The following is a 25,785-nucleotide window of genomic DNA, read 5'->3' on the forward strand; positions in this document are numbered from 1 at the left end:
AATCAATCATTTTACAAAGATTATTAAATACTAAAGGCAATATGTACTTTTGAATATCAAAATAGCAGATTTGATTAATTAATTAATTACACTATAAACTGTTGAAACTTGAAAATTTTAAAATGTTCATATACCGCTGTCCTGGTTCTGGTATTTTTCAATACCTGCATGGTTAACATTCAAAAATGAAATAAACAACAACAAAAAACAAAACAAGATACAGTGATCCAGCTGCTTGAGTCTCTAAGTTAGCTAACAGTTTACCAGCATCCAGTCTAGTGTACTCTGAATGAATACAGTATTGTTCAGTTCCTTGGGATTATTGCAGTAGTAGGTCCAAACACGACCAAGAAGTTCATCAGCAGTTCTTTCTTGGGAGACTTCCACAAAGTTCCTATGAATGATTTTCACAGACTGGTAATGAACTGAGTTGTTCATGGATCACTATAGCCAGTGCCACAGTATCTTCTAAAATCTACCCCATCAGACTCGTGCTGAATGAATGGGAGCAGTAAATTCATTCTTTCAATGTTTAAATATTTCAAAAATCAAAAAAGTAATAAAAAGTATTTTTGAGTAGCAGGTAATTAATATGCAAAATAGTTAAAAATAATAAGTTAAACTAACTCAAATGAAAAAAGAAATGTTAGCTGATCTTGTGTTATTTGAGTTAGTAGGACTATTCTTAAAAAATTAAGTTTACATTACTTAATTATTTCATTACTTTGAGTGTTAAGGTTTGCAGTGTGCTTCTTCTACAATTATTTGCATGATGGCTTCTGTCTGATTTTTTGCATCATATAAGTGACTGCTGGAGCTACAAAGCCAATAAACATAATTTATGTGGTGCTAGGAACCGTCATTTCAGTTTGATTGTCAGTTGACCACCACTGTTATGCAGATTGAAATATCTCAATGAATACTCAATGGTATTATGTAAAAAGGGGGCTATGAAATTCATAGAAGTCTGTGTGGGTTCTCTGTAACAGTTACATCAGCTTCAGATTTTCATATTTTAAAGAAATATTTCAACAATAATTTGAAGTATTTCATTACTATTAGAGAAAGGATATCCACAAGCACCAGATATGACAAGAATCTAAAGTTTTTACTTATTTTGAAAATATTTACCCTTACAAGATTAGTCGATGGGAACATTTTGTACAGGGGTTTAAATTTGTCAGAGGATGAAGTCTGCTAATTTTGGTGAGTAACTGACTTTTCATCCAGCGTCCAATAACAGACATATCTGGATAACACAGCTGTGTCTAAATCCATGGGTGTCGACTCTTTGTCTTATTTCGTCAATGTGAAGTTTTCCTTTAAAAAAAAGCACAGGACACAGTCTTTTTCTTAAAATAAGATTTTTAATATTACTTATTATCATAAAGATATATTTACACACTTTACAGAAATAGAAAATAAAAACACAAAGCTACGCATGAAAGGAAAAATAAAATAAGTACTCCAAGAGCTAAAGCTTATCTTTTATAAATTAGAAACCAAAAGTTCAAATATGTACACAGTATTTCAACCATTTCTGATACACTTGTTTTATTTATTTATTTATTTATTTATTTATGTCATTTATTTTTGCCCAGTTCAACATCAAAACAGAGACAGGGACTGTACATTTGGCCTGGTGAGTAATATGAGCACACACCATAAACAGGATATAAGTTTCAGGAGTAATACATCGTCTTTCAAATGGTATCTGCTTGAGACCTAGTAACACTGTTGCGATGGTGTGTAAGCCTACACACTGCGTTTCTCCTAAGGTTGTTCTGAACGTAGCTGATTTTTGACACAGTGGTTACATAGATGGAGAACGTGTCGCAATCAAGGCAGGAGGGGCCTGTGCTATTTTGGGTGTAGGAAGTCTCATTTTGAGGCTCCAAGATAATGACAGATCGTAGTCATTTCTCACGGGAGATAAAATCTAGTTATCCTTTGGATTGCCCAGCCGGTGGAAAAACTGTGAATGCATTGGATTGAATATCAGCCACTCGATCCTGCAGACACCCACTCTGAAGGCCAACATGATACAGTTTGATGGGCTAAGGTAAAATCATGGAATGTGCTGTCTGCCACTTCCACAACGAGTGAAATGTTTGGTTCAGTGTAGAGGAATCTTAGGTTTAAAAAAATAAAAACCGTGTGTTTTTTCTGCAATCTTTTTGTGCGTGAGTGTGTGTGTCGGGGCAGGGCGGTTTGTGTCGATAGCTATTGGAGATCAATGGCTAAGCTCGTATTTTAAAACCTGTTTCTAGCTTATTCTCATTTCCACCAGTAACACACATCTATCTCTCTGCTCATCCCCACTCCTTACACACTCCCAGCCAAATGCATTTGGACGAAAATAACTAAACACAGAGGGGGCAAGTTCTCAGAACAAACATTTTTCTACCAGGAAAACATGCTAACAAGTGCATAGGAACATTACTCAGGCCTTGTGATGGTCACAGAGAAGAGGAACTGGAGAGGAAACATTGAGAGGATAGGAATCGTTTCTCTTGTGTAAGCCTTGCTGGAAAAGACCATTAAGGAAAATGGTTTTGCTCCCCGAGCATAATGTATTGGTTTACCATTTCAGTTTGAGCCTAGACGTGCTTGTCCTTCCACACCACAAGGCCCATTAACCTGATGTGCAGGGGAGGGCTGTGGGCTATGATCTACAAGAAAAGAATGCCTGAAAGCTTTCACGTGTCCACGACATATTGTGCTGCAGACTACTTTTCTATTTTGTTACATCCACAAAAGATACAGCTTCTCACACTGTATTCAAAAAAGTAAGCTTTGGACAACCAGCTAGACAAGAATCAGACAAAAAAAAAAAAAATGTCACAATACACTGGAAAACCATTCCATACCAAGAGAGTCTTGTTTTCAGGGTGTATTTTTCCAGCAGCATAATGGAATTGCAAAAGTGCAGCCTTGCAAACCCATGCAGAGAAGTCTTGGAGCAAAGCCACGTCTATTTGTTGGGACTCATTGACATCGGAGGCTTTGGATCAGTGGGATATTTGGCTTTTGATTTTTGTCTTTTTTGGATTCAACTGATAACCAGGCCGAGATTTAAAAAGGGTTCTGTACATAAACATCGGTTTGCTCTGGTCTCTGAAAGGGCAGCGTGGCTGGTGCGAATGGTGAGGATACATTCATGAAAAACAGTGCGGATACAGACGTTGCTCGGCTCTGTAACAATAACTTCTGAGATGGGGAAACATTGATTTGAACCCCGTGTCATGACCCAGTCTACTTCCAGCATCCCAACTCCTGTGGCTTTGAACTTTCATCCTCAGCTCATATCTCCTTACTATCATCCCCAATAATACATGAGACATCCTGAGCAAAGCTGTCTCACTCCCGAGGAGCATTAATGAAATCTACATCTCTGTCTGAGAGGGTATGAAAAAATAATGGTGGAACTGAAATTATTACACTTCACAGTGCCCTAGGATTTAATACATTTTTAATCAAGGTGAGCTTGGCTGGGTGGATTACCACTGTGATGTTAGATGCTCTCTTAATAAAAGCATCTCACGCTGGGACTGAGAAGTCTCTGCATTTTATTATAATATTTGCATGAGACATGGCGAGAGGGGAAAAGTGTTGGAAATCTAGGTTAATCAGTTGCCAGTTGCTTATGTGGTCAAAACTGATTTGAAAGAAATGAGTTTGCTGATTGAACTGGAGCAGATTAAAGAAAACAAAAGCAATTAGCAAGTTGCTCTGCACAGCTAATACACAACAACAAAGGATTGTAAGGTGTCTTTTTCTACAGGTCACAGTCCTAATATGTTACATGGTTACACACTGAATCAGCAGGGGGTTCGGAAATTGCAAAGGGGGAAGGGTGCAGTTTCTGTCTAAGCCAATTTAACAATGAGCTCAGACTAAGTGGCCCTGGCCAACCTTGGGGAGATCCATCTGAGAAAGATTAACTCTAGGATTTAATGAGTGTAATGATCAAAGCCGTGACCACCTGTGCTGTGGAAAGGCAGACCAGGAAGGCAACTGTACCCAACATAATGTAGGGAAAGGATCGTGACTAAGTGACTGAATCGGAATAAATCATGGCTATATTGATGTATACATACGAGGGAGAGTAAAGATACAATATACGAAAATATGCTCATATACGTTTTAAATGTATTGTATGTTTGTGTCTTGTTAAATAAATGCACAAAATAGACTGCTCTAGTACAAGCCTCTATCACAGCACCCTGAGAAAAAAAGAAATCAAACTATAACACAGAAATAAACATAAACAGTAATATATTCCAGTATGATGGAAAGGCATAGCATTTTTGTCAGTGAAAGATATCGGTCAAAGGGTCAAACCAGCCATATGCTGAATGTTAAAACAGCCAGAGCACTAGTGGTAGGCTGATCACGGCGGCATATTAACTGAGCTCTTTTTGGTCTAATTTAACTTGTCCTCCTTGTGTTGGATTTCTCTTTGCAGAAATTTAAAATGCATAATGTGTCAGTGTATCAAGACTTCAAACAAGAGGTAATGTGTTTCTCGTTTTCGCCCTAACCTTTCATTGCTTCGCTCCTGGCAGCATTGTGGAGAAGGTTATTATTTGGCACTTCATTAAAAGGCAAGGCGGCCTGTCGGTGGAGCAGACCGCCACTGCCAGTTAACAGTCGTGTAGAGCAGCTGCACGGGGGCAGCGGTGTGGTGAGAAGGCTGGGGATTGGGGACAGGATTGGGATTTGGGGTCAAAGGACTCATCCAAGGTGGGACATGTTACAGAGCACGCCCGTAAACCCCGCCTCCCAAGGTGTTAATGAGTTCAGAAACACCAGAATAGCTTTGGATTAAAGAATCTCCTAAATGAAGGACTTATTCTGTCACTTTACTAGATTGTTTTGATAGTATGTGCTCTCTTTTTAGTCCGTCTTTGCTTTGCATGTGGACGTACTGTCATAAGGAGGTACAAAGCACCATTAATAATGATAATTAAGTGATGATAGTGATGTTATTAAGTTGTGACGCTTTTGCTCGTCCGTTTCAAACAAAACCTTTTTATTCCTTTTTCGCATCAGACATCCAGAGTATCACAAGCGAACTTAATATTTGCCAACTATTAAAACTGACACTGCCCCGTCTGCATGATCAGCGCCCTCACCCGACGGTAAAGCCGTTAAATAGCTACACAGCAATGAAATCAGCGGCTGCAGGAACCTTGGATCCGAGACGTGGGAATACCGCATCGTGGAGAAGGGACAGATGCTTTAGGATTCAGATTGTTTTGACCAGGCTCCCTCTCCACCACATGTCATGCAAAGTGTGTGAGACACTCAGGGAGATTGCTATGATTGGGCTCTATTAAGCAAATAATAAGAAAATTGAAAAGAAAAAAAAAACACTTGGGAGAAGACAGAGATAGATAAGTAGTCAGGGAGAGAGAGAGAGAGAAAGAGAGACAGAGAAATAGAGTCTGATAGCTCGGGCTCAATACCCCCCACCCCCCCTTCCCTGCCCCCAGTTCCTCCTAGAGCTGAGGGTGAGCGGCTTGTCCTGATTTTTTTTGTGGACATAGTTGCTTGAAGAACCAGCAGGTGCTATGGACATCACTCTTCAGGCTGGGCAAGCGTAGGCCCTTCATTGCAAGGCCCCCCAAGGCAAAGGAAGAGCATAGAAATCAGAACCTGGGGGAGGGCGCTCAAAGCAGTGCCTGCAAAACAGGAAGACGACACAGAAAAGAAAGTTCATGAGCCCCTGCCGTCTGTTTTTCCTGAAAACCATTCAGTCATGCAGACATTAACTTAAGACTATTGTAACATTTTGCCTCAGTTTATGCAGCCAGTGAAGATGAATGCACAAAAAATATTGAGTGATTAACCAATTTCTTTTTTAGTTTTTGTTTTATTTTGAAGGGATAATTCACTGCGACCCAGGGTTACTTTCATTTTCCACTTATTTGACGTTTTCAGTTCAGTGTTAGTTTACTCTGAGGCCTTTTGATTAGGATCATTTTAAGGGTGTTTGTCAGGGGTAAGATATCACACCACTTCGTGGAGGCAGTTGTCTCTCCGCCACGTTTACATTCCAGTCTCAGTAAACACGCACCAAGGACTCAACATGTTTGCTGTGTTGGGAGATTTGACCAAACTGATAATTGACTAAAATTTAATATTTTTTATATTATTATAGTCTGGTTTACAAATATACGATGTCATTTAAATTACTATTTCCTCATATAAAAACATATATGTCTAATAGATTTATTTAACGAAACTATGCTTTGACATCTGGTTTAAATTTGTAATATTTTGTATTTATGTTCTATGATAACGATGCTATGAACAATGCTGTTAACAGTGTGCGCTAACTGTTAAAATCATTTTTAATTTTCAGTTTTACTATTCTGTAAATGCAGTATTGCTAATGTATTATTATTAGCAAAATATAGGCTCCGTAATTTTGGCATTAAATCCATCCATCTATTCATCAAACCTAATCGTTTTCTGTTGCTAGTACCAATATTTTGTTAGTCTTTGTTGTTGATAATTTAGCTCTTTGTGCCATATAAACAGAGGTATCTTCATGATAAAAATTGTATCTTAGTCTTTCTGTATATATTTTTATGTATTGATATATTCCCGAGTTTAAAAAGTGTGTTTTTGGCAGTGTTAAAGGTCATCACACTCGATTTCTTACTACTTCTCAACTCACGTGAAGACATTTTAGTTTCTAAAATTTTCGATGTGTCATACCTTGTGTTATCTTGTGCTTGATAAACTAGAATATAAGTCTGTCCCAGACATGTTTCAACCAGATTTCACTGCCTTCGACTGGAAGATGCAGCAGGGAGTAAGAAAAACAATTGTGTATCTTGCTGTGAAACACAATCCCAACGTTATACTGCGCTCGGGGCATTGGATCACTTCTTGACAATGACGAAATCTTTGATCTTCCCGCATCTTTTATCTTTTCCTGGTCTGTGATCATTTCAGAAGGCTCGGACAACGAGGTTCATTCACTGATAAGAACCTGTTTTTGTTTTGTGATAGCATTTTTCTGAGGTCGTGCAATGCCTTGAGACCTGATGTATGGTATATCTAATCACCACTGAGCTGTACTGTTGTTTGTTGTTGTTGCCCCGTTTGGTGTATGATCTCAGTACAGCAGCCCTTTTGAAGTCATACTCTACCACATAGTGAGTGTATGGGAGAAGATGCAGACCTGATTTACATTGTTTTGATGGGAAACTCTTTTAAAAGATTCATTCACTGAGCTTTCTCACACTCAAGGCCACCAGGGGTTTTCACAAATTGCCTCTGGCTTTAAATCTAAAATATCCCGTCGTCTTTTAGACTGTCACTGGCATGGCTTAGATCCAAGAGTTGTAATAGCATGGTTTGATCTGAGCCTACTCAAAGAAGATGACCCAGGTCGCTCTCTTTCTTCTCAGAGTGGTTCACATCTGGAATGTGTAATGATGAGAAAATCCAGCTTTGCCTCTGGTGTCATAGATAATAAAAGACGAGCTGTTGTTGACACTGAAATGGGGTGATGTTGCTAAATAGCTCAGAGCTGGAGGATGGATGATGCCAGGGCAATAACTGTTCTTAATCTTTGATATAAATAGTCTGGTAATGAAGTTTAGGCCAGTAACGACAAATCCATAGACAGCCTGCATGTGTAAGAGTCCTGTCCTCAGCTGGATATATCCATTGAACTCAAGCTTTGATCGAACAAACTGCAACTCCAGCTGCTGCTAGAGGTGGTTTTCCCATCATCAGCACAAACTGAAGAAGAAAGCAGGACACACGAGGAAGAGCAAAGCCTTTCAAGCTGCTTGTTGGACGGACTGATGTGAGACATCAGGTCTTGTGAAGACTTAATTCCTTCAGTCAGGCTGTGAACAAACTGGGACTGAAGAACTTCAGACTTTGAGCTCTGATTTTCTTTGGATCATTTACTCAGTGAAGGTTGGTAGTGCTATCACTAAAATGCTGCTAATGGAGAGCCCGATTCCCACTGTGGGGGTGGATTGGCATGGTATGTGGGGAGCAATCTATGAATGAGGCGAACTATGAACTCTGCGAGAATGAGGGGAGCCAGAGAGGGAAGTGAACAAAAAAAGGAAATCTTCAGCTTGTTGTGGTTTAAGTGGTGTTTGCGGAGACGGCATTGTGACTCACTGAGCCGTTCACTTTTACAGAGCTTCACAACTTCCCGAAGCTCCCCTCATTATCTGGCTAAAACTCTGGCACTGAACATAAGCTCTGACCACTCAACTCAGAGAGGATTCTCACATTTTATTGGCAGACCGAGGGAAGTTGTAAGACCCATGCTGTCCTTCAAGTGCAAACTACTCTGGCTTGGTCCTTACTCATTGTTTTCACCTTTAGAGTTCTGGAATGAGTTCAAAGGAAGTCTAAATCTAGAAAAGTACAATGAAAAATAATCACCTATGATTGTAAAAATGGCTACTTTAAAGAAAAGAGCTTCCAAACTTCTGCAGCTTTGATCCTTTTTTCTTAAAAGTGATTAACCATCCATTGACGCACTCTGGCTGCAGCCTCCTCTCACTACAGATTCAATTTATGGTGGACCTCTGCAGGTCAGCGTTGTATAGTCGACACCTCCTGCAGGGATATTGTGTCTTGCCTCTCACGGCGTCTGAGGCTGTGACATGCTGACATCAGTAAATTTAAATCTGTATGTTCTGTAAATTTGATCATGTTATTTAAATGTCCGCGGTATATTTTAGTTTCCCATTGAAGCTTTATCTGGTTTTTATTGAAACGCAGAGTTTGTTTTGGTTCTGATCAATGTGAAAAAGTGATAAGTATAATGTTATCTCAGATCTTGGATGAAAGCTTTTTCATACAAAGCCTTGTTTTATTTGACAGCAAGTTAAACATCCCCTCGCAAGAAAAATGGTGCCACCCACAAACCCGGCTCTACAGAGTATTATTTTTGAGGAAAATGTGTTTTAACTGACTTAACCAGGTGGACAGTAAAGATTTGTTCCAGCTGAATTGGCTCAAAGGTAAGATTTCTAAGTATATCTTTCTACTGTATGAGGAAATAAATGAGGTAGACTTAAAAACCACCTTAGTCATAATAGGAAATCATGCAAGCTGGTGGGCTAAGTCTAATAATCTGCTTGCCAACAATAACATCCTTGTGTTGGAGCTCAGTCTGGCTGTCATTAACAGAGTTTTCAGTATTCCTGTAAGAGTTTAAGTTCCCATTCAATCCAAAACATCCAAAGGGATTCTGCCAACAAAGTATTCCAGGACTCAAAATAACATTCCCCCTAGAAATTCCTCTGTGAAGTTGGGTTTCCTCACTAGTCAGCAGTTAGAATTTAATATATCAGGAGGTGTATTGGCTCATATTCTCTGGAGAAATGTGGAGCTCTGACTTGACAGAAAATTGGTCTAATGGGCAAACACAGCAGAGATTAGCACATTGTTTTTTTCCACAAGATATCCATAGAGAGTAGAAGACTTTTACTGCTTGAAATTCGACTGTTTTACTATGGGTTTGTAGCAGCATTTCGTCAACAAAGCCTAGTGAGTGGTCAGTTAAAGACAAACTCACCTTGCTCTAGAACGGCATGGGCCCCTTGTGGGAAAGACGGGGCCGTGGGCGTCTTCTCTTCGAGCTGGTTGGTCTGTGGGTCTGACCGCCCCTTGCAGAGTTTTGCTGGACCATTTTTCTCACCATAGATGCATCTTGCAGCTCTCTGCCATGCACCGTGGAGGCCATGGGACCTGGAAGACACACAGAGAGAAAAGACCAATTTAACACCTGAAAATTGTCTTGATGATGGTTTTTCACAGTGTTTTTTCATTCAGGATATCTGCCAAGTCCATCAGAGCCTAAGAAAATATGTCACCAGATGCAGAGAAGAATCACATTGGTAATAGATGAGGAAAGAAGAGATAGACATAAATAAGTGTGTGAGAGAGTGTGTGTGGCCTTCTCTAAGCCCACCCAGTGTTGTAGTTCATCAACTCAGTGTGGTTCAAAGGAAAGCATAACAGATACACGGCCCTGGCAGAAGCAAAAAAACCCCTCAAACCCTCATGTCTCATGTCTCTGTCACCCTCCCTCAAGATTACAAACAAGCACCAACACTCGTGGAGGTGCATCTCGTTGCAGTGTTTGATCCATTCTTGGGGATGGGTTTAACAGTGTTGGGTCTCACAGAGTGCCTGTGAATGTGTGTATGAGAGTGAACCCAGATGTTTTCAGTCATCTCTCAATAAGTGTGCCCTGATCCCCTTAAGCCACCCCCCCAGCGCTTCATCCCCCAACTCCATTTTTTAATGGTTTGGTCCACCCTAAGTGTCTCTATGACCTTTCAACCTATTACAAACTAGCAGAGACCCCCCCCACTCCCAACCTCTTTTTGGGGATCAAGAGATCTTTTCTTTAAAATATTTTGCTGCATATCTTTGTGTGTAACATAATATTTATCATGGGTGATCTTTCACACCACACCCAGTTTGTTCATCCAGTAAAATTTGAGTAAAGGCAGCAAAGGGCTTTGGACATGTCAAAGTGATTAAATGTCATACCAGCAAATAATACAGGTATTACATACACAGTGATGCATTTTTCATCTTAACTAACAAATGGATGTGTGCAACCAACCATTAATTTCATATAATATTAAGTTACTGAAATGGAGCTGCACACTGATTGCATGGGCACTCTAGAGATTTCTGACTTGTAAAGATTGAAGGACTCAGAAAAGGCTGACTTACATTTTGTTTCAGATTGAAGTAGAAGAGGAAGATATTGTGAGTTGTAGTCTGTAGTAAAGGTCATACTTGAAAAACTCTAGGTCCTTCTAACCAAACACAATAGTTTCTTTCATTAAATCCCTCCTCTGCCTCAAAAATAACCATCCCTTATAAACTCCATACCACGGTGTAATCTCAAGCTAAAGCCCCAAAGACAGATTGGGGGTTTTAGAGTGAACCTTTCTTGCTTTAGTAAAATACTTTGTTCAGCAACCTCATCTACCCATAAGAAAAAGATTTCTTCAGATCCAAACTGCCAACCTTCCTCCTTTCTTTGGGTGTCTCTCATCAAACAAGCTGATTGACATTATTCACATGAGGTCATGACATTCCCGTCTCCCCTCCTCAGAGAGACTGGCACCATTTTTAGAATTCCCCAGAGAATGACCTTCCCTGCCTTTACAAGAGCTGGGGTGAGGACGCAGCTTAAGATAAGTCAGCCAGTTGACTGCATAGGCTTGTAAAAGCAGAAAATACACTGAGGACAGCACTTGAGGAGCTTAGAAAAGCCATGATGATGCTAAGTTCCCTGCTTCCTTAAGACTGTTTCCATCGGTTTGGTTATGGCACAGTCATGATATTAAATGAAGACGGCACAGCTGTGACCTCGAGGATTTTGTCTGTCTGAAACTTTAAAGACTGCCTCCAGAACTGCATTTAAAACCCTCAAGTTTCTCTAATAGCTAAGATCAGTGTGGTTGAATAGAGGGCAACTTTCTTCAAGAGCAGCATTCAAAACAGTCTTTCTGCAGCCTTTATTAATTAATGACCTTCAGCTGTGGCTTTATGAAGACATTTTAAAAGACCAGCTTCCACTGAAAAGGAGGAAATAGAGAAGGGTTTCTAGCTTTCAGGTTTAAATAATGGTGTATGGCGTGACTAAGCCAGACAGCTTGTTGAATGTTTTTAATGTATATCCCTGAAACACTAGACATCTCAAGTTGCATTTCCATGCTAATCTTCTCCGGCAAGCATATTACACAGTATATTTGTGCGCTAACAGTGGGCTAATTCATTGGCAGCAGGGAAAGTCTTGGTTGCATATTTCCGCATCTAAAGCACATCTTTGCCCCTTGGAGCACTAATCTGCGCATTATCCTTTTGTTATTGTTCCAGACACAGTGAATGAGGAACGTTTACTCATTCTGAAGGCATTCGGTTCATTTCTCTCAAATCCAGGGGATTGAATGTTAATACTCTCTGTGTTTGAGAAGATTTTGAGGCTAACAGAAGTTTTATAGGGAGGTCCTGTTTCTCCTCATTCACCTCTGAAACACCTTCGGCATTTGGACACAGAACACACAGAATCACAATGGAGGGAGTCTTCAGCATGCTTGAAATGAACTTGTTTGTACAGTTTTTTAGAGACAGAGTTAGTTGAAACGTGGCTGGGTGGTCATATTTGGAGGTGGAAGACATGACAACGGTTTTGGGAATGGGTAAATGGTGCATGGTTTTTGTCAGGATTTAAACATTTAAAACCCTGCCTATTTTCTGTCCTCCTGCCCGATAGCTCTATGAAGTGAACATGATTTTCTGAGTTACGAAGAAACCTTAAATTGGGGGTTGCAATCCTCCAATCTCCAGCTTTAGAGAGGGCAGCAGGCAGTCCACTTAAAACATACTGACTTTTTATGTCTCACAGTGGTGCCTGCAGTTCTGCTCAAAGCCCAACTGCAGCTGATCTTTGAGTGATGGACTACTTTAACAAGTGCTGCAAAGCACACATGGAGTCAGTCACTGTGCAGACCTACACACACTGCAGTGCAAGATGGTAAAGTAATTGTACCTCAGCTCACACAACTCATCATCCTCTCCGGGTGGCTCAGCCTGTCATAACCCAGGTCCATAATGAGACAATTTAGATGTCTCCTGCCATGGCAAGCTGTCAGCCACTGCTCGGCACTGGGGTTTTGAAAGGAGAACATCTTGTGATTCTCCTGACAAATCTCAACTCATACAATGTGCCTATGGGATGGAGAAGTGCAATGAAAGCTGCTAAAAATAAGCTGGGCCTCAGTGATAACACTGGCAGTATAGATTAACTCTTGCAGCTTGTAGGCAACGCATGGAAATGTGACAGAAACAACATACATCAACAGCTAGCCTAGGATCACTGGAATACCTGCAGAATGATTATTGCAGCATCTGTTGCTTCTGCAGAAGATCCTTTGATTGTTTCCATGGCAAGTTTATCATTGGATAACACATATTTCATCTCCATAAACAAAGATATCTCAGCTATCTTACTGCTGTGAAATTGGATCCAGCTTCTGTGGTATCACATTTGATCTTTTCCCATGAGACATTCACGTGTTTATGTCCAGCTGGCACAACAGTAAAACGGCAGGATAGTATATGTCTCACAATAAGAAGCCTCTTATCTCTACTTCGGATGACCTTGGAGCCCCAGTTTTGCCCTCAAATCTCCACACTTTGTAATTTCCGAATTAAAGTTCAATAAAGAAGGATTTTCAGGAATGACTGTTTATTGTCGATGCTGTTGCTTAAGAAGGCCACGAGTGAGCACGAGTGAGGGTGGGTAGAGGAGGAGAAAAAGACTAATGATGAATAGCAGCTGGGCTGCTCCCTATTTCCAAGCCCTAATTTCACCACCTCCTAAGGTGATATCTGTTATGTTGTGTTTTTTTTTGTGATGGCTGGTGCTCTGTCTTATTACAGCCAGGCGAAAAGTCGAATACTGGCAGCTTATCCCTGTTGATTCTGCAGCAGTCCATCAACGGAGCCTGGAGAGACATACATCTTCCAGGACTTGTCCATCTAGTCAGAAGAGAGAAGAGAAATAGCTGTCCTCTGGTTTAATGCCAAGTTCATCAGCTGCCCTCATAGCTGGCAAGAGCAACCTATATATCACAGTGCTGTGTCAGTGCAGGAACACAGCACAGCAAATGGGCCAGAGCTGCTTATTAATAGTTGTAAAGCTGATTTGTGTGTATTGACTGCCAAAACGACCACATAACAAATGTCTGCTCTTGTAAATGCAGCTACAGCGTAATGGTTTTTCTGCCACTAGGACATAAGAGATTAAACCAGCCCATGAGTCTACAGCAACAAGTATACAGGGGGGGCTGTGTTCATTAGAAACTGTTGCATCAAATGTAAACAGGCACAGTGAAGAATGGCTACTAAAATGTAATCGTAGCTGTGTTTAATTTTCTTTGTCACCTCAAATTGATTTGCTGTCCTCTTGAATCTTATTTGTTTGTTTACTCGTTGTGCCTCATCGCTCACAGTCGCACTGATTATGAATCAATTGTGTGCAATCTCAGAGATGCATTTTCACGGTTGGCTGGGCATTTCAAATCTAATCTCTCCTGTGTTTTGTTTTATCGCTGTCCCTACATCACTCATCTGACACATCTGTGCCTCGTGCGCTGCAGTCTGTACCGATGTATATCAAGCTGTAAACAAATAGCTGGCAGAATGGGAATGGGGAATGTGAAGAGGCATTTTTTCTCTGGGCATCAAAAACCTCATTAATGTCCAGGATTATCAAGTAATGTCAGCAACTATTATAATTAACAATTTTACAGAAATTCATGGCGTCCCGAGGATTAATCCTTTCTGCTGTCCCAAAAGTGCTTTTTTGCATTCAATCACTGAAACACCACAACATGACCAAGAAGTACCGGTCTCAATTTTTGCACAAGACTTTTATTATTTGTAAGTTGAAATGTTTGATCCTATATGAGGATGAGTCCTCAAAGTGAACATATTATGTCATGTTCAGTTCTATATTTTTATTCTTGGACTCTCCTAGAGCAGCTTTGCATGATTCACAGTTCAAAATAATCCTTATTTTTATCATACTAATCACCGATTTCAACCCTGCAGTCTGAAACAAGCTCCTCGACACCAGTTCCTCTTCATAGCAACTTTCATCTGATTGGGTGCCCCCCGCAAACATAAGGTTTAAACAGCAGGTGGGTGGGGCAGAGCTGTGCACTTGACATACTCATATTAAGAATATTATTTTTCTTGAGATCATACAGAGCCAGAAGCAGAAAAAAAACCTGTCAGTCTGAAGCCTGAGATTTTTCCCCAAAGGATGCTCAAAGTGTATAGAAATATAGAAATGAAAGAAATCTTAACAGGTTGTCTTTAACTTTCCATGTAAGCCCCTTCACAAAATTATTTACATTCCCATCATTCTCAGTTGTACTTCATGTAAAGTGCTTAAATCCTGTTACCTTAGAAAATGTGTTTGCTTTTCTTTCCAACCTCCTTAGATTACTATGACCTGGATGACTGAGAACCCACACAGACTTTAATCCTGTTAAATGTTACAATAATGACTAGTTAAAGTAAGATAAACATTATATGCTAATTATCCCTGAATGTTAGTGTTATCGTTTAGATGCTACAAGTAGTATTTTGCTCAAAGTACAGCCTCAATGAGCAGCTAGCACAGCTGGAGACTCTTAGTCTTATTTCTTGTGTCTCTCGGGGTTAAAAGCCTGTTTGCATCATTATTGGATTAAATGAGAGACACAGAACTAAAGCTCTTGTCCTCTTTTACACAATTACAAAAGTCTTATAAACTTCACTTAAACATTAATAATAGAAAAGTATTCCTCACTGCTTAACAACATTTTTTTCATTTAGGCTCAAATGAAACAGGGACTAGTATTATAGTATTTGTTTGTCATATACACAATAATGTGAGGACGGTATCATTATTTATTTCTGTAAGGGAGATAGTTGTTGCTTATTATAGGACTGTGTAATTCTTACGGGTAGCAAAACAATATTTGCGTTAGTGGGAGAGAGGAAGAATAAATACCCTGGTGTGTGTAGCCATGGTTATTACATGACGTTGGAGGCCTGCTGTCTCCATCGTGTGCCTCCCTCCTTCATTCACTAAAAGGAGAGGAGCAGTCGCTTAAGCTAATGAATCCCTCTATGACACGCCTTTGCCACAGACATACTAACCCACACTGCCAGACACAGACATGTCATCGGCAGAGATGCTCCCACTACATAAGCACATTAGGGGATCAGGGTTATTAAGCTAAGGATGAAATGTGCTAATTGTGCCAGATACAAGCCAAACATTTTCTTTAACCTAGAATAAGCCTCAGCTCTGCTACAGCATCACACAGCGGATTTGCTCACTGCCTGACAGCCTCCCCACACATTCATCCTGCACATATGGAATGGTGCCTAAGTAAGGAGGACGTCCCTTGTCGTTTATCCTGTACAATCCAGCATTTAGTGTCGGAAATGCTGCATATTGCATTCCTACCAGTAAGTCTGGGCTTTGGCAGAAACTGGTACCAATTGCTTCCCGACTTTCAGACCACGTTACCATGGCAGCCACCATGAAAGGCGCTCAGTTTGGAGCAAAAAGAATGACATTGTCAACCGACCAGGTTCTCAATTTACAAATTTCACTGCACTGAGTCTGAATGCCAGATCAGCCCTCTGGCTGAGTCTGTGGTGTTTTTAACCTCCTCTGTGGGCCACTGGACTTGGAGTGTTCCTCTCGGAGGAGAGGAGGGGGGGTTTGTTTTGGTCGTGAGCACTTTCTTTTATTTCTGTCGGGGACTGTTTGATATGCAGCATTGTTGTACTGTGATAATACTAGGCTTGTGGTTGAGCTAAAGGCTGGCTTTGTCTACACAAACTCCACCGAGGAAACAAAAGTGCATGAAAAGTTGCTCCTATTACTGCAGCTTTCAAACCTAACCCTGTGTCCAGCTTACTCTGAAAGTTACCCCCAAAACTCTGAACTAAAGGTTCAGAAGTGATTAAAAACAAACCGTACAGCTCTCTGGTTTCTGGCTTTTTTGTGTGCCTTTGAGTATGTCAGCTGCCTGTGAAGTGTGATGCTGTATATACTCCTGAATTAGAGAGCGTATGAAATGATGAGGTGTGAGGCTGGTGGTCTGCTATGATCAGAGCACTATGAGTTCAAAGGGCCAGGAGCAGCAGCAGCAGCATTGAGCCAGCTAATGAAGCCACTGCCTCTCCCCACCACTTGACTGCATGTTGGTTTATTCACAGCCCCCACTACAGCTGAAGAGGTGAATTTGTGGCTACAAGGTTACTGCAGGTTGGAAGCTGCTGCATGAACTAAGTAGTCCGAAAAGAAAACATAAAGTAAACACAAGGGGAGATTTCCTTTTACAACTTTCCACTAGGTGTGCCCAATCAGCTGAGGGCAGGAACAGGAGAGATGCTTGCTGCTGCTGCTGCTGCTGTTTCCGCTAACATCAGCGGGGGTAAATCTCTGCGCATGGCAGCTACAGTACGTAGGTAAGGATACCAACCGTTGCCCTAATCTCTAGAGATTGCACGTCAAGGGCAAAGGGATCCTCCAACCATCCGTTTCCATGGGCACACTAATCAGATGTGAAACACAGCCCCTCCCTCTCCTGTGTCATCACCCCCCATGCTGTGAACCTGCGTTCCCATTTGAGATGTGGGAAAAAGAGAGAAACAGAAAGAGGGAGAGAAACATCGCTGCAAAGGGTTCACTGCAGCTTTTAAAGCCAAAGGAGACCACTGCCTTTCCCCATTGCATATTCAGAGCTATTAAAGGAAAATAGCACCTACATTGCATCAGACAGTGTTACCTGTCAACCAAACTACAAGGAATAGTGTAGAAACCTGAAGCTTAATGCTAAAGAGTAGTTCACAATAAGGTATTCCTATATATAGAAATAATCTGTAGGAGTAAATCTTGCATTTCTGCTTTAATGTTTTCCACTTCTGTATATCTATAATCCAAAGTGTCTCCCCTATAAAAATGATATACTGTGCGTGTGGCATGCAGAGAAATGACATTTGGTTAAAGGCAGTGCAATGAAATTTAATAAGCAATTTCATCACACAGATTTAGCAAAGAAATAAAATTGCAAAGACTTTACTGACAGATTTAGCTGCACAGTGCTGCCGGTGAGCTGAACTTCTGTGTTTATTGGCCTTCTGCTTCAGCGAGGTTTCCGTCCGCTCTTAGGATAAACTGTTTGCCTGATGTGGATGCATGTTTATGAATTCCATATATTATTTTTCTTTCCTTTTTTTTGTCAAAAACATCTGTTCATGTTCAGGGGCTCTGAGTACTGCAGGGTGGGCTGTCTTCCTCAATGAATGAGGCAGAGGCACTCAGTGAGGGGCCAGCCCCTTATCCATGGTATTCAGTCAGCGGCGGATCATTTCATTGACCAGCGTTTAAATGTATGTGGAGGTGTGAAACAGTCTCCCAGGGAAAATAACATTTGTGATCAAAGACTGCGCAATTGTGATGAATAATGCATGATTTCATAAATGAGTGAGTTCTCAGTCACTGAAGGTACCCAGTTGTGTGGAGGTTGTACATTTCCCATTTCCAAGCACTTAATTTAAGTCGAGAACATAAGGTACATGACAGTCTGAAACCACATGAGGTATACCACAACATCCTATAATTCCCCGAGTATAAGTGAGACATGCACATCGTGTTGCCTGAGGCTTTGAGTTTAAGCAGATCCCAGTGGGGGAGTCACTAAATGAACCCAAAATCTAAGAAGTGCGGCTACACTTCCATAGTCCCAATCCACACTGCCATCTTCACAGCACTGAAATCCCTCATCTGAGGTAGAACTGCCTAACATCAGCCAGCTGTGCAACACTTTTAGCCATATATGAAATCTCACTATCCAAAATGCCATCCATAGAGATTTGATGTTAGAGGCGACAATACTCTAAGCAGTATTTATTAAATTCTGTTTCTGCATAACTGTTTGGTCCTTAAATTTGTACTTCTTCCACAAATGATGTCTTTAAAGTAATACACAAAAGTCATATTTTCCTTTTCTGGCTTTTTACAAATCGAGTATGAAAGTAATTAAGGCACCTGCTTTCCCAAAGACCACAGTATTTATTCTGCGGTCTGGCAGGCTGTTAATAAAAATGTCCACTCAGATCGCGATCAGGAATCTGATCTGCAGCTACAACCACTATAAATGTAGCACTTAATGTTCAAAAAGAGAGCCATAAGTCAATTTAATATTGGACACTGGAGGAAAAAGGGGCAGATTTTGAAAATATCTGGCTCTAATTAAGTTGTAAGGAGTGCCCCGAGCCTGATGATAGGGTCTGGTGATCACATGAGCTCTGGTTAACACAGGAGCCCCTTAAACTAACGCTTATCCGAAGCTAAAGGGCTGTGCTCTCAAAACTCAAAGGAGATCTGGTCTCCAATAAGAAAAGGAAAGAAAATGTAGCTTAACAGAAGACTTATTTACAGAAGAGAAATGCAATTATTATCCATTACTGCAGCCTGAAACATCCACTTAGAAATTTTAGGTGTAGCTGTAGCTGTCTCTTCACAATCCAGATAACACCTCTTCCTGCCAATCATTCTCTTTTCTGTCTCTTGGACGTTCCTTAACTCCTCCCTTTGCTTTTCTACCCCCTTCACTGGATTAACTCTCAAGGGAAGATCTAAGTGAGTAGATTTATTCATTCAGTGGGTTCTGAATCACATTACAGCAGCACAGCAGTCACATATGCCAAAGTCTTCAACAGCTGACCTCTCTGGGGAGTGTTCACCCAAAGGTTAGCCTTATATCCCTACCAAATGAGTTATGATTTTTCACTAAATCTCTTCCTCAACTTCCACTCCAGAGCAATTATTTGTGAGTGCCAGAATGCCATTATCAAAGCTCATGTTGGGTGATATTACACAGATCTCAGAAAGTTGTTTTTTTTTATGTGCTTCTCACAGAAACTTCAAGGAACACTGAAGCTCACATCATAAACCCAAGCATGTTTGGGTGATATTGAATGAAAATAGTATTGTTTAATTAACAAACAGATTAAAATAACAGCATATTTTAATCTATGCAGTAAAGCAGTGCTGTCTATGGGCTGTTAAATACAGACCACAGTGGTTTAACGCCTTATTTATGCTTATTGTCAACACAGAAGACGTGAGAACCTCATGTATAATAAACTATGGGTTTGTAGCTGTTAACAAGCAAATCCAGATACCTGCAAACTGTTTTTACACTTAATTGATGGTATTACTGTTTATATTGGATAGATGGTTTTTTTTCACCAAGTAAGAAATATTGTCTCTGTCAGAAATTCCTGATGCAATACCCCTCTTGGCTGTCCATAATTACAGTCTAAAGAACGTGATATACAGTGCAATATATCAGCACATCCATACAGTATAAGTAGGATGGAAAAATAGCTGACAGCTGACAAATTTATTTTCATCCTATGTCCCAAAGTCACCCAGAGTGCATATATATATATAATCATAAAAAACATTGTTCTGGTGCTTCTATTTAAGCCAACAGAGAAGTCAACAAGAGGAAAACAAATCACTCTTTACTGAGACTCCAAACTCCGCTTAGATTAGTCAATGTCTGCGTTTGTCTTTGCAGAAGAGAAACTACAGTGATGCTGCAGGTCGTTGGATCTATTTCATTCTTAGGTTGCATCAAGAGGAAATCCAGGTTCTTCATGAAACAGATTTTATCTGACCCTGTGGATGCGATATAAACCCAACTGGTCCTCACAAGCTTCTGTGCCTTAAAAAGGCTTTGTGATTCTCTGTAATCCTGTAATAACCTTTCCACTGCTCCCCTTTTGACACAACTGTTTGCCCGCTATTATTATATTATCCCTGGACATCTGGAAAAGTTTAGCTGCTTTTCTTTTCTCCACCGTAATAACATCCACAGGCACAAACACCTTCATTACTTTAGAAAACTGGGGGATTATGATTTAAGGCTTCCTGGTCACGGTAGGTTTACATCTATAGATGTTGTTTAACAAAATAATCACACCTAACTAGCCAGTTTTTATGCCTCTATGTGACTTAATGAGTGGCTGTATGTCTTTTGACCCGTAACACTTGGCTGAGCATCTGAGCGAGGCTGGAAAGAGTACAGTATGTAGATGCATGCTGGTAGCGCTGAGCAGCCAGCCCCAACAATACATCAAAGTTTAATATGGAATAATAGCACTGCTGACAGCTCTCATAAAATCGCCCCCTTCCTAAGCAGACGATTTCTCTACCAGATAATGGCTCTAATCTGGTCCTCGTGCCCCGCTCACACTCACCACAGCCTCACCTGTTCATCCCAGGCTGCACAATTGTACCTGTGTGTGTGTTTGTGTGTGCATGTGCATATGCTTGTCTGAACCAGCTGCTATTGTTTTTACCCCAGGTGAAGATTGGCCGGGTGTTTCCATGGCACGGAAAAATTAAGCTTTGATATTTTCTAAGAGGCTGTGACAGACGCGAGACTGACCACTGTTTATACCCCAGTTTTTAAAGTTCCTCAGACGCAGGAAGAGTGATCGGCCACGGGATGAATTATGGATACAACATGTCCAAAGCTGGAGCCTACTCTTGTGCCAGAGTGCTTTTCAAGGATGGGTAATTGAAGTGCGCTGCTAAAGGATGCTAATATTGCATAGAGAAGGCCACAGCAGCTCTTTTAGTGTGCTGGATGAATATTGGAAGTAGCTTTAGGTTGTCTAGGTGAATTGCCTGTTGCGCGAGGAGTTTTTGCTAATATGCATCTGCACCCATAAATGCAATCAAGGCATCAAAGCTCACACTTCCCCACCCTATATCAGTCAGATCCAGATCTATATTCACTGCTTCCTGCAAGTGCACGCACACACACACACACACACACACACACACACACACACACACACACACACACACACACACACACACACACACACACACACACACAAACATGCTTTCTCTGTCTTACTCTCTATGTATCTCTTCTTTCTTAGACACACATGTACACACGCACAGATGCCTGAGAAAGCGAAAGCCCACTGAACTGGAAAAGCATTTGTCTCAAGATGAAAGGCTTCACACCCACTGCCTACATGCAGAGCCTTTTCCGACACCTTCCCGCGACAGCGCATACTGTAGCAGAGGCTTGTGCTACGCAGGCACACTCCAGCTAGCATCCCTCCCCACACCCATCAACGCTGCAACACACTTGCATCCCTTCCTCTCTCTTCGCTCCATTTCTCTCTCTTCCTCTCTGTCAATGGAGCTCTGGTACTACAGGAGCGGCCAGGGAACAGAGAGGCGCATAGGCGGCAGGACTTGAACGTTGAGACGGATAAGCTGCCATGAAAGCCCGAGGCACAGCAGCTTTCTTTTCCCTGTCGCTGGTGTAGCACGGTGGGCTCTCAGGCGTGGAACATGCTTAGCCACACGCAGGGCGTGAAAAACGACACTGACCATGATGCAAGATAATTGCTTCCCATTTTACTCATGTGCTGAGAGCCTCAGACAAAAATAGCATGTCGCTGTAATGAATGTGCTGGGAAGCATGGGAACCGTGAGTGCTGTGGCCACGGATCGATACGGAGTGGACAGCATCTTGAAAGCATAAAGTCTACACAGTATCTCAAAACACTGTCTGTACAGGACCTAGCAGCATAAGGAGTCTTACAGTGAATACGCTTAGGCCTTTATGCTTCATAATGTAGTCCAAATAGCATGCCAGTAGGCTAAATGTTATGATAAATGGTCTATATCCAGCAATATGGATCTTACATATGTATTAAATATCAGCACAACCTGCCTATGTGTTTTTCTAAGCAGCTGTACTTGGTGGGTAGGTGATAAACCCAAGAATAGTCTAGACATTGACACAGGCCTAACTGTTGTTTTTTCACACCATAATGTTACCTGCATCAAATCTGCAGATTGTCTAAACTGCGCCCCTCAGGATCAATTTACTTCCATGAACTAACAGAGTGGATATGCCCTCTTGCTGTTTAAATGTCCCAAGTCAGTGTTTTTGTTCCAAATTGCAGACATTTGAGGTCCACAGTAGAACTGATATGTTGTTTAACAATGGCTCCAGAGACGCAACAGCACTTTACGGAATTTTACTGTGACAAGGCATCAAGCCCGAGCCCCTCCAGAGACAATCCACGCATCTGGGATCTGAGTTCCCCTCATTGATGCGTATAACAATTACAGTCCTCATTATCATCACCACGGGAGGTACGCGTGCATATATATATGTAGGGTGCTCTAATAATTATATAGGACTTGGTTCAGATGGAATACATCAAGCAATAAATGAACCACTCCACCTTACAGAACATGTGCCATGCATATCTTATATTTCATAACAGCCACAAACATCCATACATCCAGGATATGTATCACTCAGCAGCAGCTCAACAAATGAATGCCCATCAATAAAAAGCTCTTCACATTTCATCTCTTACAAGCACACATCAAGGTGAGGCAGGGAGGAAAACGATCAATCCAAGCTAGAACCCACATTCAACTTTATCTTAAAAGCCATGGCAGTACAATAGCAGACAGTATAACCACTGCAGTGCAGTACTGTATACAACCAGGTGCTGATATTTATTCCTGCCTTTCAGAGCCCACACAAGGCTAACCATGCTGGGTAACTGATCAACTACAGCTGCCTGCACAAGCCCAAGGCACACAGAGAGAGAAATACAAAGCAAAGGGAGACGACCAGCGACAAGACTGGCCGCTCCTGTACTCACCAGCACTGGCAGAACACAGCAGAGACACCAAGAGCACAATCACCAGCGTCAGGATCTTCACATTCATTTCTGCACTCCCCTCTGGCTCTCCGCTAGTCACTCACTGATATACTGTAGTGGTGTGTGTGTGTGGATGGGAGGGAGTGAGAGAGAGAGGGAGAGCAGCTGAGCGAGCAAGAGAGAGAGAGAGACTGTTTGCTCCCTGTGTGTGTGTGTGTGTGTGTGTGTGTGTGTGTGTGTGTGTGTGTGTGTGTGTGTGTGTGTGTGTGTGTGTGAGAGAAGTGAGTGTGTCAGTTTGTGGGAATGCGTGTGCGTGCGTGTGGTGGCTCCCTGACTGTGCCTGTGTATTTGTCTAAATACGTATTTGTGTATCAGTGTGTGACAGCACCACTCCAAGACTGAAGGCGCGTCTTTATCTGAGCTCTCCCACGGAGGTGTGTGAACGTGAATCTCTTCTTTTCTTCTGTCAAAGAAACGGCAACGTGAGTTCAGCGGAGCTGTGAATGCGCTGAAAGTCAGCCTGCGGGTCTGCCTGTCAGTGTGCCTCTGTGTGTGTCTGTGTGTGTGTGTGTCACTCCTGTTTGCCTTGGATAAGGAGACTAGTTGGTCATGTGGCTTATGTATCATTGACTCTGTGGGTCACGGAAAAGCCCCCCTTGCCCCATCATCACCCACCATCTCCACCCCTTTTCCTCAAACATGCAAGTGCACACGGCTGATGAAGGAGAAGGAGAGAGAGAAAAGGGAAGGAGGAGAGGGAGGAGCAGGGAGGTGAAGGGTGTGTGGTGGGGGGCACATGCAGGTTTATGATAATACCCAAACAGATGCTCTTGTTGAAAAGTCTTTGAATTGCAAAAAGGGCTGCTTGCCAGAAATCCACAAATCAAAATACCAGCTTATAAGGGGAAGTAGATGAAAGAAGGGAAGGTGTGAGATGAGGTTCATGCTTTCCTGCTTTTGTATCTCCGCCAGCTGTATAGCTCTTTCTTCCTCATACTATTCTTTGCCCTGGCAGTCATGTCTCGCCAAAGGTACAGCTTAAATCATCTGTGCCGTTTGAAGTTAGCGTCCGTGACACTTTGGAGTAAATGCAGGAAAAAACTTATCAGACTCTGCCTGATTCTATCTCTTGCATTTGTTTCACTACCCCTGAAGTCATTTGTTTTATTTTGTTACACAGATTATATTCTTTCTACGAACAAAAGCTGCACGAGAGCCGACGCCCTGCATGGCTAGAAAATAACTCAACTTATTTTTTTTCATCTGTTTATCAGACAATAAACAGGAAAGGTTGCATTTCTTGCCCTGAATTGTGAGAACTGTAAGCAAGCACTAGAACTTTTCTTATCGCGTTCAGCCATAGAGCAACTTGAAGGCGACACGTTCTCCATAGACTCTTGGGAATAAAATCATTCAGGAAGGGCCATAAATTTTGTGTGTATTATATTATACATACAGAATATTTCAACGCTACAGTAATGCTGAACTCCGCCCTATAACAATCTTTTATACTGCGCAAAACAAGGAGGATCCATCAAACGCTCAGTAGATTTGCAGCCTTTAAATGATAAAATACTTATTAGTGAATGAAGCTAATTTTTAATCTTGAACATGATTTTTTTATGTAAAATATTGTTTATGTGGTGTTAGTTTCCAATAAGCCCCCAAAGGACTGCACTTGCACGTGATAGATGGACCTGCTTTGCTCACGACTTACAGAGACAACCCCTCACCCACCATAATCCTCCACACAACTTCTTTTCTATGTGTTGTCACTAAACAGTCACTTCGGTGGTGTAGACCTGAGAAAAGGGGCCCCGTGACCCTAACTCCACATCTCCCGCTTCGCACAGCCTGGCTATTGTCTTCCCGAGGCCCCGGGTCCCAGAGGGCAACATGTCTGTGCCACCCACTTGAGATCCAACAACAAGAGCACCTTCCATTTTTACATGCAGCACTTGAAGCCTTCACTTCATGTGAAGCAATCCTCTCACCTCGGGGGGTGGCCGAGCCCCCGGGGCTAAAGATGCTTATCCAAGCCTGTCCTTTTTTTAGCTGAAAGATAATTCGCCCAAGTGCCTTTAAAGAATCTGTTCACCACATTTTCTCAGAAGTGCTCACTGATCATTGACAGAAAGAATGGGCAATTCTTTCCAATTGTACATAATGAGAGATACTGGGGATTATAGCGCCATTACCAGCCCACTTAGTAGTTAGGAGTAGTTAGGAGTAATTCAGAATTTGATTTAATACAACATTCGAGGATAATTTCAAATCTATGTAGGATAACCGCCTGCGGAGTTCTTTCAAATTAACAGCTAACATAGGTATCAAGGCTGAAACCGAAGCAGATATCCAGGATGTGGAGAGTCCAGATGCTAGTGATCATAATTCATGACTGTGGATTTACTTGTCATTAAAACGCAGGTTGGATAGTAATAAGAATATGCGAGACATTATAAAGTT

The 25,785-nt window shown here is 41.5% G+C and overlaps 1 protein-coding gene across 1 annotated transcript; it reads right to left on the bottom strand.

Moving 5' to 3' along the window:
- Window positions 1-5,485: 5,485 nt before the first annotated feature.
- On the bottom strand, window positions 5,486-23,862 carry apln (apelin). Its single transcript, XM_086301734.1, has 3 exons — window positions 23,320-23,862; window positions 9,572-9,744; window positions 5,486-5,687 (listed from the first exon to the last, which is right to left on the bottom strand). Exons 1-2 carry the CDS (start codon window positions 23,384-23,386, stop codon window positions 9,578-9,580), a joined length of 234 nt encoding a protein of 77 aa, XP_086157860.1. The 5' UTR covers window positions 23,387-23,862; the 3' UTR covers window positions 5,486-5,687; window positions 9,572-9,577.
- Window positions 23,863-25,785: the final 1,923 nt, after the last annotated feature.

Source organism: Aulonocara sp. 'chitande type north' Nkhata Bay, linkage group LG2 (assembly GCF_057382095.1).
Source record: "Aulonocara sp. 'chitande type north' Nkhata Bay isolate Kocher_YH1m ecotype deep benthic linkage group LG2, A_spYH_male_GT1.1, whole genome shotgun sequence".
Classification (NCBI taxonomy): Eukaryota; Metazoa; Chordata; class Actinopteri; order Cichliformes; family Cichlidae; genus Aulonocara; species Aulonocara sp. 'chitande type north' Nkhata Bay.

Bases quoted from the DNA above. Each gene is read 5' to 3' on its own strand.
- apln (XM_086301734.1), bottom strand. From the start codon at position 23,386: ATGAATGTGAAGATCCTGACGCTGGTGATTGTGCTCTTGGTGTCTCTG. The intron at 9,745-23,319 runs GTGAGTACAGGA...TGTGTCTTCCAG, and splicing joins GCTGTGTTCTGCCAGTGCTG to GTCCCATGGCCTCCACGGTG.